We start from the raw sequence: 19,199 nt of genomic DNA on the forward strand, positions 1-19,199 counted from the left end.
TGTGACTTCACAGTCCCTTCTCCCAGTCCCCTCCTCTATACTCCACTGGTCACGCCTTGGGCTTCCCCAGCTCAGACACTATCTGCTGGCCTTGGAAGGTACCGGCTCAGGATGAAATCTGTCACAGGGGTGGGCAACTTAGCCAAAGGGAGGTAGAGGAGTTTGGCATCCAAGCCAGGGTTGTAGCGGATACGAGGGCTCCGGGAAACGATAGCATGCTCCATGCTGTTGATGACATCTCTGATCCTTGGCTCTGCCAACTGCATCAGGTTTTTTAACTTTTCAGTATCTGTTTGATGGTACAGGGGGAGAAAAAATCATCAAAGCCTCTATTTTTGTTTCATCAAAGTTGGTTTCTTCTAAGCTCCCTTTCCATCAGATTGCTGATCTGACATTTTAGGCAGATCTACCACACTCTCCAGGTTGTCTCTTACACAAACATCCTGCAAATAATCTTATTTCTCTTCCTGAATTCAATAATTATGCATCGAATTCCTACTATTGCATTAGACTAACAACAAGAAAAACTGTTCAGTTCTGCCACTTACCAGTTCTGTGACCTTGAGCTTAAATTGTCATCATCTGTAAATTAAGGATAATATCTGACCTAGAAAATAATGAAGATGAACAGTTGCAGGGTAGACAGTGGAAGAGGACTGAATAGAAAACAAATGTATGTAAGTGCATAAAAATTTGGAAGGAAATAAGTAATAATATTGACTGGCTGTGGGATTCTTAGTTGCTGAAGATTTTTTCCCCACTCCTACATACTTTCTAAAGTTCTCAAATTTTCTACAAAAGTATGCAGGGAAAAAAATGTTATTAAGTAGTAACACTGTCCTTGCCTTGATCATAAGGCCATTGCGGGGCTCAAATGATCTAAGGCATAGACAGGCACTTTGTAAGTCTCTAACAAACTTGAGGGATATTTGGTCAGCCTCGTGTGCACGGGTGTGGAGATGGATACAAAGCATCCAAGTAGTAGTCCAAGTCTGCCAAAGCCCACAACACAAATAGGAGACAAAACAGAGGATAAACTTAGGGTCCTGATCTGCACCTGTGACCCAGGGCTCATACTTCAATGACAGCTCCAAGCCCTCCGGAGGAAGTGGTCCCTGAGAATCAGAGTTCAATACAAAGGATAAAACTTGAAAACAAAGAGATAGCAAAAGCAGGCCCAACTTTGGGGACAGTCCAGGAAGGCAAGGAATTCACCCTCTGTGCAGGACACCGGTAGGTGGTTGATGAGGGCAGGACAGTGACTTTCAAGTAAACTTAACCCTGACTTTGAGGAACTTCTCTTTCCGTTTTCTAGAGAAAGAACAACTACAATGAAAAAAGGCAAACTATATTTTGGGGTCCTCCAAAAAAAACCACATTGCCTTAAGGCCAGACTGTCGATGGAGTGATAATGTCCTGAGAAGCCAACATTCTATTTTCCATCCTTGGGCCTGACACAGAGTCCACCTCTGGCAGGTCTCAGGCAGGAAGGAGAGTATCGAAGGACTTGTTCAAGATGCTCAGGGCTCTGTGTGCTCCCTCAGAGCCAGGGAAAGCAGTGTGGGCTGATGAGGGCGAGATGAGCTGATGTGATAAGGTGGTTTTGGAACTGGGCACTGAAAGATGGGGAGGACCTGCGTAGCTAGTGGGGTGGATGAAGCTACCTGAGATATAGAAGTATAGTTGTATAAGGCACATTCTTTCACCGTTCTCTGAAATTTTTACTGAGCTCCTATTTTGTGCTGAGCACCCTGTTAGACGGAGTGGGAAGGGGGACAGAGGTGCCCATTTAACCCGTCACTCTCTTAAACAGGAAGGAAGAGCACGAGCTTTTGATTTGGACAACTAGGAAACATTTGTATTTTTGTGATAATTATGCCAGATAAAGTCCATAAAGTATCAGGGACCAGGCTTTGGCACTTAGTATAGACCCAATAATTGAGTTTCTGCTTCTTTCTCTTTTGCCAGGGACAGGTCCTGGGCTTTCGATCTAGTCCCCTCCCCAGGAAGAAAGGGGACTAAAAGGGGAATTTTTTGTGGTCTCCCTGGCAGGTTAAGATAAAGAAAAACCTGGCAGGTGGCTCTGTTCCTCCTAGGCTATGGCTCAACTCCAGACCTGTTTGGACAAGAATGCTGTGCTTTGTTCATGTGCCTGACTCTCTGTGCTGCTTCTTTGGGAATTTTCCCATGTTAGGTTGCTATTAAGTAGCCATTTCCAATATAGTTCTATTTGGGGCATAAACATCACTCCAAGATACCGAGTCTGATCCCAGGGTTCACAGGCCAGGGGCCCATTTGTTTAACCACCATAACTTGCTGGAATTTGTGCCCAGTGATGCTGTATAATCACTCCTAAATATATCCTTAGTCTGTCTTCATAGCACCTGCCCACTGAAACACTACCCCCCACCCCCAACCACACACAGTTACACACTTCCCACAACCACTAAGCCTTGTAACTCATGCCTTTGTCATTCCTTCACTAGGTGTCTGCACTGGCCTCCTAGCTGGTCTATGTCTCCACCCTCATTCTTCTAACAGCGACACAGATCTGATCAGGTCATTTCAGAGTCATTTAAAAGGCTCTCCAAAGCCTACAGGATAAGAGCTGTATTCCTTAGTGGAGCCTTCAAAGCCTTTTATGATCTGACTCCTAATCTCTCTCAGCCTCATCCCCCACCATGACCCCTTCACACTTCTCTCAGGCCGGGCTAGTACTAACAGTGATGGTTAAGGCTGATCTCTTATATGGCTGAGCTGAGTACTTTACATTCTTGTTTAATTCTCCTAATAATCCATGAGAAAGGAATTATACTTTATAATAAAGTTAGAGAGGAACAGATGTAATCTAAACTCTGAATTCACACTGCCTCCCAAAGCGTGCAGCGCGATCAGTCTCTAAAATGCTGCTCATGCTCTTCCCTCTGTGGGAAATATCTGCCATCTTTTCCCATTTCGGTGAACTTCTTCAAACTCACTAAAGGATCCATCTTCACCTCACGAAAGCTTTTCTGACAGCAGAATTAGGACTCTGTACCGTTGCTTTGTTTTGTATGCATGTCCATTGTTGCACAATTCCCTATGTGGTGGTGTATTTGCTTGATCTTCTCTGCTAGATTCCCACAGGCATTGTCTTAACTCTGTATTCCCACAAACACTAGTTAACCCAAAGTGAAAATTAGAGTACGATCATTTGGAAAATTTTTCAGTCTAAAAGTAGTCAAATGGCTGCCTGAAAAGTTTCCTCTGCAATCATGGGGTCGACAACAGATGAATCAGCACGTGCTATTTTATATCCAATCCTTACTATTCCTCAGAAGAATGACAACGGCTTTTGAGGTGATTTTCAGAGGAACTTTGCCTTTCTCCACATTCTTTTATGTGCTGCAGAGGCTCACAACTCCTGCCTGCATTGAGCCTTTTGTACTTAGAAAATGGCCTTGTGAGGTTTACAGATACTGGCTGAATCTGTGTTTCAACCCCAGACCCATAGCAGACCCATAAATAATTTGGACTCTTTGCTAAGGGAGAGTTTTAGGAGGATCTCACAGAGGATATATATTATTACCCCAACCCCCACATCTATTCCCTCGTTTAGAGCAATAGCTGCAGATTTTTCTCCAGGGATCCTTGCCTCTCCCACTCTGAGTCCTTCAATCTGGGCAGAGCACAAGACCCAGACTAGCCAATCAGATCTTGACATTCCCCTGGGCACAGTGACGGGCTCAGGGTTGGCTACAGCCTGAAATTCCCCTCCAGTCTTGCCATCATAGGCCCACCAAGTCAGAATGAATCTTGGGCCTTTTAGGGAGCTCCTAAAGAGACTATCCCTGGGAAGAGTTGAGGAGGTCCCCCACAGGGGAGAGAGCTTGTGCAACAGGAGCCGAGACAAAAAAAGAGAGCCAAGACATAGAGTAAAACCAGGTCCTAACAACATTTGTGAACCTGAAGCCCGTTTTCTTCAACTTTTTAGTCATGAGTGTCAAGAAATCTCTTTTCTGCTTACTATGGGTTGGATTATCTGTCATCACTAAGAAAGTCCCAACCGATTTAAAAATCCTTAGGACTTTTTTCTCCTCACAGAATTCTAATATGTCCAGAACTAATAGGTTGCTTTCTCCAAGGACTACTGCTCTGAATAGTTTTTCCTAAATTAATGAATAAATGATACCTCTATCTAGCAGGTTTCTTGAACTACAAACCTAGCACTCATCCATGATGGCTTCTTCTCCCTCCCAGTCCTAGCAGGTCTAATATATACCTGGTATCTATCAATTTCTTTCCATTTTCTCCACCTTCTAGTCTAAACCAGCATAAAGTGTAGCGTGGAATACTGTAGCAACAAGAGCAGTCTTTCCTAAAGACAAATCAGATCACATCCTGAACCCTCAGTATGCTTTGATGCTCTAATTTATCCTGTGCCCCTCCCCCATGCTGCTCCCAACCCTCTGACATTCTTAAAGTTCCCCTCAAGACTTTCCTTCCTCAGGGTCGTCCTGCAAAAAACTTCTCTGCCTATCCCCACTTTCCACTTTTCAGAAATGCCTAACTTATTCTTCCCCAAAATCAACTCAGAAAAGCCCTCTCCTATGTTATAATCTAAACTGGGGCCCCAACTTCCAGCCCCATTCTTCTTTCATAGCCCTGTGTTTCTCTCCATGGCATTAATTCACATTTGCCATTAAATGTGTGTGTGTGTGAGTATGTGCGTGCGCACACGTGCACACGCGCGTGTGCTAAGATTTGTCTCCCCTACTGGGCCTTAAGCTACAGGCAGTGAGCTGTGAGCCCTGCTATTTGGTCCACTCTCACTCTCCAGCCTTGCACAATGTCTAGCATGTGGTGAGCTCTCAATAAATTGTGTATTAAGTGAATAAATGGTTGTCATGGTTTTGGTGTCTTGACTTTTCACTGTTGATGTATGATGTTCAGGAGAGCATGCCACTAAAAACACGCACACCTCCCCCGCATCCCGGGCAGTTAAATACCTGTCGTGGATTTAATCAAGTAATTACATTTAACCTATCCAGAGTTTGTGGGTATATGTCAAAAAAAAAAATTCATCTCTTTGGATTTTGGATAATATCTAAGAATCTCTGTTTGCAATACAAGAACTGATAGCTTATAGGTATCTGTGTAATGGAGAAAAAGAAGCTATGCTCAGTTTAAGGGGAGATAAAAACCAAATTTTTAAATCAAATTGTTCTTAATAGCGACCAAGTAATCTTCTAGGCACTTTATATACATTAACTCATTTAATTTTCGTAATTCATTACAGATGAGAAAACTGAGTAACTTGCCCAAGGCAAGCAGGAAAGCTAATATTTGCATTCAGACAGCCAGTCTAGTTCCAGAGCCTAAGAGCTTAATTGCAACAGTTAATGGCCTTTCAGGGAATTTCATGGAAGCCAAGTAAAGATAGGGGAAAACAAATCTGGGTTAGAGAAATGTGTAACTAGACTATTGAGGTCCAAAGGGAGCAGGAACAGAGCTGAGAGCCTGGCTGCTTCACTCTGGCCCAAGAGAACCTCCCGAACCAGCAAAATGCCAGCCCCACTTTCTTGGCTGGTGGCCAGGTCACAAAGAAACAACCAGAGAAGTGAGACACCTGCCAAGGAGGTGCCAGCTAATTGTGCCAGAGCCGATTTCTATTGACAGGTCAGACGCTGTGCCCCACAAAGGCAGCTACAGAGATGACTCTAAGGTGCCTGGAGCCAGAGAAATGGAGAGAACTAGGAAGTCTTCTGAATCATCCTCTCCTGAAACCAAACTTTGGCTTCCAGATTAGATGATCTGAGTGAACTTCTGTTCCTCAGACTGTCCTTTTGTCTCTTAACACAAGGTGCTCCACCAGGTCTTTTGGCCAGTTCCTCCTCAGGTCACCACCCTCTTCTCTTGAGCCCCAGTGGTTAGAGTTCCATCCATCCCTCAAACTGGAAGAACTGCACGAAGTTTTGGGGCAGTATAATAAACAGCTATGATGTCTCTCCGCTGAGCTCCAAAAACACCTGAGGTTCATCAGGAGACCCTTAGCTCAGCGAGGAAGAAAGCTGCCTAGAGCCTCTTCCTTTTACATACTTGTATGCTCCTTTTCCTCTATATTGATTTAATAAGCACTTAGTGTGTGCAAGATACTTCACAGATATTAATCCTCATAGCAGCCCTATGAGGTAGGCACTATCATTAGCTGCATTTTATAGATAAGAAAACTGAGGCATAGGGCAACAAGGTAACATGCCCAAAGTCTCCTAGTTGTTAAGTGGTAGAGCTAAGATTCAAACCCAAGCAGTTTGGCTCGAGCAGCTGTGCTCTTAATAACTTCTCTGTATTTATATCAGTGCATTTTCACCTGATTCACCAGCATAATGATGTTTTGGGGAGTAGGTGCCAGGAGTGGGCAGCATCCCTGGGCAGCACCTCTCCAACACCCCCATCTCCCCAGCAGCTATGGTTCTGCCACTCCTAGCAGTTGCTCACTTGGTTTCTGTTCTCAAACCTCAGCTCTGCCACTAGCTGTGTAGCCTTGGGTTCATAACTCCTCTGAGCTTCCATCTCATCATCTGTAAAATTAAAGCAAGTCAGTGACCCCCAAGATCTCCCTGTCCCTCTTAGAGACCCCTCTCCCTCCTGAGGAACTCACAGATGCGAAAGTACTCCTCTCCATAGCTATCCCGGGTCTCCTGAGGCAGCCGCTCCCACAGCTTCTGCATGCGGTTCTCTATGCCCTCCTTGCCCAGAATGGATGTCCGATAGTTCCCCGGCTCAATGATGCTGACTTTCACCCCAAAGTAGTAGAGCTCACGCCTGGGAAAGAAAAGTGGGACTCAGTCTGGGACCCCAAGATGACAAAGGATCTTCAGGGAAAGTCCCCTCTGACACCTCTAAAGGGGCTGATCTCCCCCCAGGAACCTGGAGGTGCTATCCCAACCCCTGCACCAGGCTGGGCTTTGCTTTCATGGAAGTAAACCCCAAGCCTGGTCTCTGGGCAATTCACATTGGGCGAACCCAGTGGGAGGACTCTCACTGGATCCCTCCCACTCAGCTCCATACCCAACACTCACATGGCAAAAGGAGTGAGGGGTTCAAAGCAAAGCTTGCATTCTTCCGCAAGCACATCTGCCCCCAGGCCTCTCTGTCTGTTTTGGGGACAATCTGTCCTACTCCCACAGGCCCAAAGGGGGTTTTGCTTATTCTGGGACAGCTCAAAAGAGCAGGAAGATAATCTCCTATCACCACCCACCTCTCCTCATCCTTTCTCTTTGACCTTGGGAAAGGCCCCCTGAGGGCTAGCATTATTCCTGCTACTGTTTTATCTTCCTCCCTTCAGAAGTCCCTGCCCCCAGCTTTTTCTTCCTGGGGTGACACCCCAGGATTCCCACCCAGAGTGGTTTGGCAACAGGGCCCAGTCACCTGATGCTGTCAGAGAAGGCCTCGACACCAAACTTGGAGACACAGTAACCACCACCAATGGCAGCTACACGACCACCAGAGCTGGACATGTTGACAACCCTACCACGGGCTTTCTTGACCATGGGCAGCATGTGGAGAGTCACTTCGATCAGTCCCACCAGGTTCACATTGATCACCTTCACGAAGTCTTCCTTGGTCAGCCATTCATTGGGACCGCTGGGCACGCCCACACCAGCATTGTTCACTAGGGCCCAGAGGCCTGGGGGCAAGATACAGGAAGAGAGAACCACACAGAAATCAGCGGTGTCTCTGGAAAAGAACCAGGGTCTACTACCCACCAGCTCAGGGCTGCCGAGAATGACTGAGCAGGTGCAGAAGGCTGGGGCCTGGGGCGGGGCGTTATGACAGCCTGAAGGAAGGTGTGCCTTTTGCTAATTAGCTTTCCCTAAAGGGACACTTTTTCTGTTTCACACAGTCTGCCAGCTAGCTGGGCCCTATACCAGCTAACAATCCAGGTTCTAGCTAATAGAATCTAAGCTATTAGCCCTGAGAAAAAAAGATAACATTTTCATATCAATGAATAAATATTTGAGTTCCTTCCCCCATTATGCTTCCCCCTCTGTGTTTGCCTAAGTATAAAAAACTAACTCTATTACACATGTTACCAAAATCACTCCATTTAGTCATCCATTCACACATCTATTCATTCATTCACTCATCCGTTATCTGTCAGTTACAGAAGTTACTAGAGACATACAGTAAACAAGACAGGATCTTATCACTAAAGGAGCTCACAAACCAGAGAAGAAATAAATAACGTTTATACATAAATACATGAAATATTTAAATAAAATAATTATGGGAAAATGTGAAAAGGGCTCTCTGAGATAATTAAATTGAGTTGGTATAATTGGAGAGAGATAATGCTAAGTATTGTCATTCAACTCTGCAGGGACCCAAGCTGAAAGAGCTCAAGTTCTAGGGCTGGTTCTACTTCCAGGCTTAGTCAAGTCACTTTCTCTCTCAGGGCCTCAGGTTTTTTGTTGACTGGACTAGAACAGCTGTTTCCAGCCTGTGGTTTGCAATTCTGAAAGCTTTCCAGGCTGAACCCCAGAACCTGCTAAGGGAGGGAGATGTAGGAGAAGCTCAACTTTCATTTGTTTTACATATTGAGCTTCCAAGTAAAGTTCCACTTTGGGGAGGATATTTGAGGCTAAAAGCCTCTACATGATCTCCAAGGACACTTTTCAGCTCTTTCATTGAGAGATCCCATGAGCTCCACTGGCCTGGTTCTTTCCTTTCCCCTTCCCCATGCCACCCCTGACCTCGGCCTCTGCAGCTCGAGATATTCCTCTGGGCACACTTTCCACTCTCTCTTGAGGGGAAGTCTGGATTTAAACACCAGCCATGGTCCACTTTTTCCCTCGGGCCCGGGGTCCACACAAAAGCCATGCTCCCACCACATCTTCCTGCCTTCCTCCAGTTAGAGAGATCCCAGGAGACCAACTGACTGGCAGGACTCAGAATCTTTCTAGCTGGAGGGGACTCTCTTGTCTTACAGAGGAGGAAATGAAGCTCCTGAGACCTCGAAACTATAAAACCCAAGCGATGTTTGCCTGGGGAGAAGGAACACACACTCGCTGATCCCTCTGACCATCCCTGGTAAATGGCTCTGCCTACTGGGGATCCAGGGCAATCTTAATTTTTTTTCTGCAAAAAGCAACTGGAGAAGTGTCAGAGCAGTGCAAGCAGCCATAAGGTCAACCTGTCATGTCCAGAGACTCTCAGGGGTAGTAAGAAAGCATGCTCGAACCCCTTCCCCCAACTTCCCAGTGCTTTTTATTAATCCTTGGAACTTTTGAATATGGTAGATTACATGGAAAAGGGGAATTAAGGTAGCAGGTGAAATTCAAATTGCTAATCGACTGACTTTAAAAATAGAGAGATTATCCTGGATTAGCCTAGCAAGACCAATATAATGATAAGGGTCCTTCTAAATGGAAGAGGAAGGCAGAAGACAGAGAACCAGAGAGATGGCAGTGTGCAAAAGACAGCCCAACTCTGCTAGCCTGGAAGATAGAAGAAAAGAGTCATGAACCAAGGAATGTAGGCAGCCTCTAGAAGCTGGAAAAGGCAATGAAATGGATTCTCCCCTAGGACCTCCAGAAGGAATTCTGTTGACACCTTGATTTTAGCCCAATGAGACCCATTTTGGACTTCTGACCTCCAGAACTACCAGATAATAAATTTGTGTTGTTTTAGTCACTAAGTCTGTATTTATTTATTACAGCAACAACAGGAAACTAATCTACCCAGTGAATCATTAATACAGTGGCTCAGGGCTAAATCCAGGGCACTGAGTGAGGCAGCTTGTTGAAAAAGGATACTCACTGTTGCTGAAATATTCATTACTTAGGTCATCTAACAAATATTTGGCACCTTACTAGATGTTGGACATTGTTCTAAGTACTAAAGATATGCAGTAAATAAGAGACAAAAACGTCTTGTCCCCTAGGAAGCTTTATTCTAGAAGGGGAAATGGACAATAAAGAAGAAAAATAAATAAACTGTATTGGATAGTGGTAAATGTGAAGGAAAAAAATAAAGCAGGAAGTTACTGCCTGGCCCCTCCTAGTCCCCAGGGCTCTCCCTACCTGCATGCATGGACCCCAGACTAGTTTCCTTAGGAGTCAGGACTTCCCCTAGGCTGCTGCTTCTATGACAGAGCCATCTTGCTCCTCCCATTCCTGGGCCCACACCCTGCATGCAGGAAGCTCCCTGGGCAGGTTCCCACACATTTCTGGTCCAGCCCCAGCCCACAGCCTTCTTTCACAATAGGAGCAGCCACTCTGACATGGGCATTTACCTTGAGGTCAATGCGATATCCAACATGATGTGAGGAAAAGGACAGATTTCTCTCCCCAGCCTTCTAACCTGACACTACCAAGGAGAACAAATGTTCCCACTCAGGGAGTCCAACCCCATGTTCCCGTCCCCTTTCCCCGCAAGCCTGATCCTGACAAGAAATGCGCTCACATTTCTATAGGAGCATCTGATGATCAGGACCACTGAAGCCCAGAGAGGCAACTCCTTCTTTAGAGGTTTGGACATACAGAATACATCTTCTCTCTCCCACCCCTTTGGCAACCTGCCTCCATTCCTCTGAATTTCTGGGAGGAAAATCTTCCTTGGGAAATCACCCCTTTATGTGGACAGATCAAACCATGCAAGGGCTTCCAGTCCCATTGAGCCAAAACCTCATCTCCTTTCTCTTTATCACTTCTGCTACCCCATGCAACCAACTGCGTCCCTAATAACTGTCCCTGATAACTGTGGAAGAAAGAAAGAAAAAGAAGAATAAACTGAGAAAGCCAAAGAATGCAATTTACCCCACCTTGCTCGCCTACTTGGTTCCTCACCCACTGGGCCACTGCTCGGATGCTCTCAGTCTTGGTGACATCCAGTAGGATGGTCTGCAGCCGGTAGGAAGTATCTTGCTGAAGCTTCTGGGCCCCCTCCTCAGAGAAGCAAGCAGCCAGCACCCGCATACCCCTATCAACCAGCTGCCTGGCCAGTACGTTCCCGAAGCCCGAGTCACAGCCTGTGATGAAGACATACTTGTCTGAGAGGTTGCGGACAAGATTGCAGTTCTTGAACCAGCGGTACATAAAGGAGAGGTCCGTGATAGCAGCCATAGGGCAGGGAGGAGATGATGGCCGAGAAGGATCGGGCTCAGGAGGCAGTGGGAGAGGCTGGTCCTCTGAGCCCCAACTGGCAGTCTGCTGGAACCCGCTGAGAAGAAGAGCTCTCCTCCCTTCCACTGCTGGCAACAGACACAGAGCCCCTGAGTGAGCCACCCTATAATTTTTATAGGTGGATACATCACCACACCAATTAGCCCAGATGCAAGAAATTCAAGTCTAACCTGAAGCCTTGTCACCTCAGACAGCTCTGGCAGCTGCCTCTCTCTCTCTCCCCCAGCCCTGATGAGTGCAGGTGCCAAGGATGGGAAAGACCCCAGTGGTCATGTTGGTGCTAAGAAGGGGCTCACTTGGGTGATCTGAGCAGAGTAAATGAGAAAGGGGGAGTCAGCCCACAGAGCCCTCCTGGAAATATTCCACCTCTGGTCCAGGCAGGGATCAAAATCGTTTGTCATAAATGTAGACATGTAAATAAAATTAACTTTTATTTTGAGAGAAAAAATTCAGAAAAATTCATTAATGTAAAAAATAAAATAAAATTTTTTTTTGCCCTCCAAACCCCCAGAGAGATGAATTTGAGGTTATTAGCCCTTTGGAATTCTCTGCCCTTAAGTGAGTTTTCATTCTGAGATGATGAAAAACAAAGCATTTGTCCCAGAGTAGATATGCCTCCATTGTCCTAAGGCCAGAGGCAGCAGGACCCTTCTGTAAGGGAAGCTGGTGATGTGAGGCCCCAACTCCCAGAAAGCAGAAAGACTAAGGGACTCAGGGTCTGGGTCCTTGGGAAATGATCCTCAGGCCACCGATGGGGAGCCCCCAGTACACTCTAAGGAAGCCTAGCTCTCTACTCACCCTGTGGCCAGGCAAATGTAGGGAGTCAAGGACTGGGGACATATCGACAACCCTGGGGCAGGTCCCCCACTGGGAATTGTCCTTTGGTTTGGTGAGCTGAGGAGCCTGAAGGGGGTGTGATGACAGTGGTAGGAAGGGATTATGAAGTCAACTGGCACAGTGGCCAACTGGACGTGCAGAGAGGAGGGAGGCCAAGAGTCAAAGTGAAACTAAGGTATGGGGCTGAAAACAGGTAGAACCACAGGTGGCAAGAGAAGTCAGGAGCCAGGACACTTTAAGTATAGGGAAGGAAGGCAGGAGAAGAGACTTCTGATATGAATATCAATGAGATGAGGTCCAGGCAGATGATGAGGATGGGTCACGAGTTTCCTGAGCAGCTGCAGAAAGGGGCTGGGGCTGAGTCCTTGGCTCCAAGAGGGGATGGCATATGGGAGGAGCAGAGGACTGGAGCCAGAAACTTGGAAACTTCTCAGAGTCAGGACTTGGAGAGAAGGGAGAGATTCCAGGAAATGGGGCAAAGAACTCACAGAAAGGTAAGAGGGAAACTGGCAAAGATAAGGAAATAAGGATGTGAGACAGGTGTGAGTAAAGAGGAGCCACACCCAGGATTACATAAGATGCAGAGATAGAATGATGCTGGAGTCTACAGTGGTTCATGGATAAACCACTGGGGTCACCTTTCTTCATGTTGTGCCTGGTCACCAGCTTATCCCCAGAGACCCAGGGCCAACTGCCCACACCTTCCCTGTCTAGAGAGTGAAGGGACAAGAATACATCTCTATGCTCTACTATCTACCAAAGTTGGTCAGCTCTAGAATCAAATAAAGCAGATGTCACCTTGGAAAAGGCCATAGAGCTTGGCCATTCTATACCAAGGGTAGTGGGAGCAAACCCAAAGCCTGTATAGGACGTGATGGCAGCTAACCTCACCTACTTCATAACCACTCCAACGCACACCATCTCCTACACTGGATCTAGGAGATGTTTCCCAACTCGGCCTCTTGGATGACTAAACAGAGAAGTCTTGGTTGGGAGATGTCAGACAATGTCACTTGAGGGCTGAGCAGGCTCAGGAGTAATCCAGTTCTTGAGAAGACAGGTGAGATCCAGGGGTTGACTCTGGATCTGGAAAAGGATGACTTGGAACTGCCCCAACACAGATCCGAGCCTGACTCACCATCTCATGAGCTTCTCTGTGGACCGCTGGCCAAGGCAATGCTCTTCTGGGCTCGAACTCCCAACATTACAAAATTTGAGCCATAAAGGCTTGGAGGGCTACAGAACCACATAGAAGGCTATTTTCCTAGGGCTGGGAATGCTGCCCACTCTCAGATGACGGGCCTCCTTGCTGAGTCGGTGCCTGAGGCTGATGAGTCAGCCTGGTGGTTGCCTTCCATGCCTCCACCTCTGTCCACAGTATTTTCATTGGAGAGGGGCCTTCACCTCCTCCAGGCCATTTCCATCCTGTGGGAGGGAGAGACTGACCAGGGCCAAGTCACACTCTGAGAAGGTAAACAGAGGCAGAGCAAATGGGGCTGAGACCCCTCCCAGTGTTCACACTTTCCCAAAAGTGTGGATTCGGGGCCACGGTTTTCTCTCCTATTATTCCCAGAGTCTTGGGAGATGCCTGAAGCAGAGGTGAGGAGAGTAAGTTACATGACACTAGAGACTGGAGAACTCAGTCCTTCCACCCTATTTTCCTCCCCATGAAGCATCAACTCTCACATAGCACCCCAGCTAGACCCCAGCATACCCCAGTCTTGAGTCACAGGGCTGTGGGGTGAGCTCCAGCAGACCACAGCATCTGCCAGAAAGGTGGGCACATAGCTCAGGGGGAGGTAGATGAACTTCACTTCCCAGGCAAGAGAGTATTAGATGCATTTCATGCAGTCCATCACCAAGAATAGATTCAACTTGTATTTTTTTTCAAAATATTTTTAGTTATTTTGATGTCTGTTCAAAATGAGAAAGAACCCTTATGTACTTCCCCATCTCTCCTCTCGAATTTATGGCTCTAATTTGAGAAGAAAGTTTCAAATAATTCCTCTCTGGCTTAATGAGGACTTCAATGACACCATGGTTCCCAGTCTAACAAACTTAAACCCTTTCTTTAGGTGAGTAGTTTGCCATACGGAACCATGGCATTGGAGTTAATGCCCCCACTGTGTGGGTGAGTCAACCAGGAGGATAGACCTGAGACTATAAGAGGCTCTAATAATGAACACAGGCTTCTAGAAAATGGTCTGCTTCTCTCCCCATGGTCCACAGCTCACTTGCTGGATGCCAGGAACTTTTTCTCATAGATCTTTTTGACCTCTGGGCTGGCCCAATTCCATGTTTCCTGGAAGCACCAAGAAAACATCTTAAGGTTGTTCATGTTGATCTTGAAGTGACGGGGCTTGATGATAGATAGCCATCTTTACCCCAAAGTAGGAGAGCTCCCTTCTGCAAGGCAGACAGGCAGAGAGGCAAGGACTTCAGAGGTCTTGGGAGACAAATGAAAACAATACAATCCCCAAACAGACTTGAGTAGGATGAAAGCTTTGGGAGTTATGAAGTGCAGCAGCTAGGGGGAAAAAATTATGAAGATGGCATAGTCTCTGTATAGAGTTAAAATATTTCTCCATATATTTTACTTATGTGAGCTTATTGCTCTAAATCTTACTTAGTCTGCTCTGAGGCACCATTTAAATGCTATCTCCTCATATATTACCTTACATCCTATCACTCCCTAGTTCGCTCTTTCTACTTCCTACATATTCCTCAGTTGCCTCCCTCCCTCTCCTGCTCTAGTCAACTCTCTAGTCATCTATCCTCTACGGAGCATCACTCTGCTTGTGGTCTCAGCTGCCCCACATTCAGAGCCATCCTTGACCTTCCCAGTGGGTTCTCTAGAGGCTGATTTGACAAAGTAGCTCCCCTGATTTAATCTTTTCTGCAGAGATCTGCCACCGTCAGCCTGTCCAGGGCCCACATTCCTCTGTGAGCCCACTATGTCCACCTTTCTAGCATCCTCTTGCCAGGCCAAGCCTAGTTGTTTATCCATGGAGGACCCTGCTTCATAGACAGTCAATTATTATTCACCCAGGCCTGGGCTGACGTCATTCTCACATCCAGGGAGCCTGCCCATCCTACTCTGCCATGCTGCCAGGTTGCTAGGTTCAGTTCTTCAATCCTCAGCTCAGATCCCTCTCCAGGATCCTCCCCTCATTCCACTGGCTACCATGGCCACCATGGCTAACATGGTCACAACCATCACAAACCATGGCCACATAATTTCTAAATGTGTTGTCCCTTTCTCAGCTGTCAGGGATCAAATCTTGTTATCCTCAGACACATTAATTGTGCACTCACAGAAGTGCTCAGAAGTATCTGTAGAATTGAGTCAAATGATCTACACTCAGCTCAACAGCAATCTGAAGCTGAATACTGTAGGAGTTAAGGACATGGGCTCTGTAGCCAAGTGACCCGGCTCCAATTCTGCCTCAGACGCTTTCTGATGGTGGGCCCTCCTCTAGGACAAGGAGAGGGTGAATCAAACTTTGTTGACCTAGGGTCCATCCTGACACCCAAAAAGATGAAAAAGTGCCTCCTAGTGAATGCCCGGCACAAAGCAAGAGAGAGGGATCTGGAAGGAAGAGCCTCTGAGGCTATGTGAAATGAACTGCCTGGAAAAGGGAGGGTCTCTGTCCCAGTCCAATACCTGCGGGAATCAGAGGAAGCCTCGAGTCCCTATTTAGAGATGCAATAGCCCCCACCGAAAATGCTCAAACTGCCCATGACACTGGAGACGTTTACCACACAGCCCCTCACCTTCCTCACGAGGGGCAGTGGACTCAGGGTCACCTCAATCGCCCCCAACAGGTTCACATCAATATCTTCACAAAATCCTGTTTGGTCAGCCACTTATTGGGTGCCGCGGGCACAGAGATGCCAGCATTATTCACCAGGCCGAGTCCTGGGCACACAGGAGACATCAGGTAACAAGGGGAGAGGAAGCGACACTGCTCTGTGACCGTGCAGTGAGGACACAGCCGTGGTTCCAATTCACATTCCTATTAAGGTTATTTATTGTGTCAATAACAATGTGCTACATGGTATAAGAAAAAAGAGTGTAGGAGAAGAAATAAGGATGTGGTGGCTGCAGGGCGTCAGGGTTTGCAAACTTTGAGCTACCGGATGGCAGGAATGGTCCTTGTCATTTTTCTGCTCCTCAGTGCCTGGCACACAGTAGGCAATAAACCCATTTTTGCTAAGCGCATGCTCAGAGTTTGAGATATAGAATACCCTTCAACAATATCTCACAGGAGAGAGACAGAGACAGGTAGAGAGAAATAAGTAAGATAGAAATAAAGAGAAAACTAGAAAAGAGAAAGGAAAAGGAAAAAAAATAAGAAAAAGAACATGAATAATTACTTTCCATACCCTGGTTGGGGAAGACACACTTGAAATCCCAGGATTAGGGTATTAGAGAACAGGCTTGTATTAGACATCAGGGACAAGTGTTGAAACAACCTGCAACAATTCCAAGGCAATATCTGCTAAGGAAGCCAAGGTCACTCTCTAGGCTGGGAAATTTCAAAGTTCATCCTGGACTGAATGCCCAGGACAGACTTTGGGAGGAGGTGAGAAGGTCTCATGCCACACCCTAGCGTGGGCTGTACTCTTGACCCCAGGAGTGTCACCCTCTCCTTTCAACCTCCTAAAAGGCCACCCTTGCCCATCCCCCTAGGTCTCCAGCCCACTCAGCTTTCAGGAAAATTCTGAGGGAGACAGGGAAAAAAGACACCACAAGAATTGTGGAACAGACCCATAGACCTCAAGTCAGCAGGTACAGGGATTTAGGTGAGTTGAGGTGGTGGGAGGGAGTGGGAGAGGGGCAGGGGGACAGAGTTGGATCCTGAAAATATTGGACAGAGAACAAGGACTGCAATATTAGTCCCTCCTCTGCTCAGAAAACTTCCCTGGCCTTAAAGAAATGCATATTCTTTGATTTAATTATTTAATTTTACTTAAATAACATTACTGAGAATGTGACCAAACTCCACTATATTCCTCTCCTGGTGCTGCATCCCCTTCCTCACACAGTATCCAGCTCTGCCCTACCATGAACCCCAGTCTTGGGTCACAGGGCCTTGGTAGTCTGTGGAGTAACCCAGTATATCACAGTGTCCATCAGGAAGGTGGTCATGTAGTTCATGGGGAGGTAGATGAGCTTGGCGTACCAGCCAGGTGAGTATTGGGTACAGGGATGGCAAGCAGTCAGGGCATGTTCCATGAGTCCATCACCAAGACCATATGTTGTGTGCACTGTTTCTCCAATTATCCAAATGATTGTATGCCTGTCCAGAATGAGGAAGTATCCAGATATATTCCCACCTCCAACCACTCCTATAATAAGTTTAACTTATGGAATGAGTTTGCAGAATTCCTGACTCCCCTAAATTAAAACCATTCAAATTTCTTAGAGAGTGCCCCAACTACTATCCCAGGAACAACAATTTCACACTAACCACCTGTGACTCTATTCCTGGGAATATCCAGAACACGTAAACTAAAGGTCTCTATAAACTCCAGAAATCTAAGACCTGCAAACCAGCTGTTCTAATGCCAGCTTGCTCTCAGTCCATAGGTGTCTTTTCTCTCTGGCTTCAGTTTCTTCCCCAACATAACCAGGGGTTGAAAGGAGGCAGTAATGTCAGGTCTAACGAGCCTGGATCCTTTCCTTAGGTTACCAGTTGATCACATGGGACCAAGGGAATGGAAATAAATGTTCTGTGTGGGGGAGCCAGCCAGGAGGATGGACCTGAAACTATACAAAGTTCTAATGGTGAAGCCAGGCTTCCTGAAAATGGTTTGCTTCTCTCCCCATGGTCCACAACTCACTCACTGGATGCTGGAAACTGCTCCCCATAGGACTCCTTAACTTCTGGGCTGGCCCAATCCCATGCCTCCTGGAAGCTCCAGAAATCATGTCAATACTGGTCATAGCAGTCTTGAAGTAACCTGGCTTGATGATGGCCACCTTCACCCCAAAGTAGAAGAACTCCCTCCTGCAAGGCATACAGTCAGAGGGGCAAGGACATCAGAATCTTGCTGAACAAAGCAACACACACACACACACACACACACACACACACACACACACACACACACACACACACACAATATAATACCAACATAGGTTTGCAGTGGGATAAGCTTAAAAGTCAGGGAGTTGTGAAGTGCAGCAGCCAAGGGGAGAAAACTTAAAACTTATATAATGGAATTCCCTCTCTATAGAGCTTGAGTATTTTTCCAAATATTTCGCATATATTTGCTTATAGCTTAAATCTTACCAGTTGTGCTGCAAGACGCCACTGAAATGCTATCTCTTCGTATTTTCGTCACACTTAATGGATCACTAGGCTGTGACCATTTTATCTTTCCCATATTCCTCAATCCCCTCCCTCTTCTCTCCCACCAAAGTCAACCCCCGGGACATCTGTTCTCTAAGGAGCATCTCTTAGTCTGAGTTCTCAGCTCCCCCACATCATAGCCATCCTCCACTCTCCAGCCAGTGGAGACTCTACTGCTGAAGGATGAAGAAGCTGCCCTGAATAAAGTGCTTCCCTGGGGTTACACTGCCAACAGGACTCCCCAAGAACCTAATTATCATAGCAGTTATGTATGTGAATGGGCTGAGCAGCTGAATAATATCAGTTCCAATTCTGCCTCAGAAGCTTTCTGACTGTGGGCAGGGACAGGGTTAGTAAAACTCTACTGTGTGGGGCCCAAGTCAACATCTAGAACAAAAAAGGTCCTTCCCAGACAGGGATCTTGAAGGAAGAGCCTCTGAGGACGTGTGAAATGAACCGCCTGAAAAAGGCTCCTCCAGAAGTACAGAAGCAGGAGGACAGAGGGAGAGTCTCTGTTCTAGTCCAATACCTGAGGGAATCAGAGGAGGCCTCGAGTCTATACTTGGAGATGCAATAGCCCCCACCAAAAATGCTCAACCTGGAAGCTCCAGAAATCATCTCTATACTTGGAGATGCAATAGCCTCCACCAAAAATGCTCAATGACACTGGAGACTTTGACCACAATGGCCCCTCGCCTTCCTCACGATGGGCAGCAGATTCAGGGTCACCTTACTTACCCCCAACAGGTTCATGTCAAGTATCTTCACAAAATTCTGTTTGGTCAGCCACTCATTGAGTGCTGTGGACACAGAGATGCCAGCGTTATTCACCAGCCCC

General features: G+C 46.6%; 1 protein-coding gene and 2 pseudogenes across 1 annotated transcript; all 3 read right to left on the bottom strand.

Moving 5' to 3' along the window:
- On the bottom strand, positions 1–11,105 carry LOC120604935 (short-chain dehydrogenase/reductase family 9C member 7). Its single transcript, XM_039865740.1, has 4 exons — positions 10,805–11,105; positions 7,411–7,669; positions 6,641–6,804; positions 1–289 (listed from the first exon to the last, which is right to left on the bottom strand). The coding sequence occupies exons 1-4, from the start codon at positions 11,103–11,105 to the stop codon at positions 72–74; spliced, it is 942 nt and encodes a 313-aa protein (XP_039721674.1). The 3' UTR covers positions 1–71.
- A 2,280-nt stretch (positions 11,106–13,385) lies between these two features.
- On the bottom strand, positions 13,386–15,940 carry LOC120604852 (retinol dehydrogenase 16-like; annotated as a pseudogene).
- A 1,148-nt stretch (positions 15,941–17,088) lies between these two features.
- LOC120604936 (retinol dehydrogenase 16-like) overlaps positions 17,089–19,199 on the bottom strand; it is a 28,521-nt pseudogene continuing 26,410 nt past the window's right edge.

Source organism: Pteropus medius, unplaced genomic scaffold, assembly GCF_902729225.1.
Source record: "Pteropus medius unplaced genomic scaffold, Ma_sr-lr_union100, whole genome shotgun sequence".
NCBI classification, from domain to species: Eukaryota; Metazoa; Chordata; class Mammalia; order Chiroptera; family Pteropodidae; genus Pteropus; species Pteropus medius.

Coding starts and splice junctions, on each gene's coding strand:
- LOC120604935 (XM_039865740.1), bottom strand. CDS start 11,105: ATGGCTGCTATCACGGACCTCTCCTTTATGTACCGCTGGTTCAAGAAC. Junction 7,670..10,804: donor GAACCAAGTAGGCGAGCAAG/GTGGGGTAAATT, acceptor TCTTGCCCCCAG/GCCTCTGGGCCCTAGTGAAC. Junction 290..6,640: donor AGAGGAGTACTTTCGCATCT/GTGAGTTCCTCA, acceptor ACCATCAAACAG/ATACTGAAAAGTTAAAAAAC.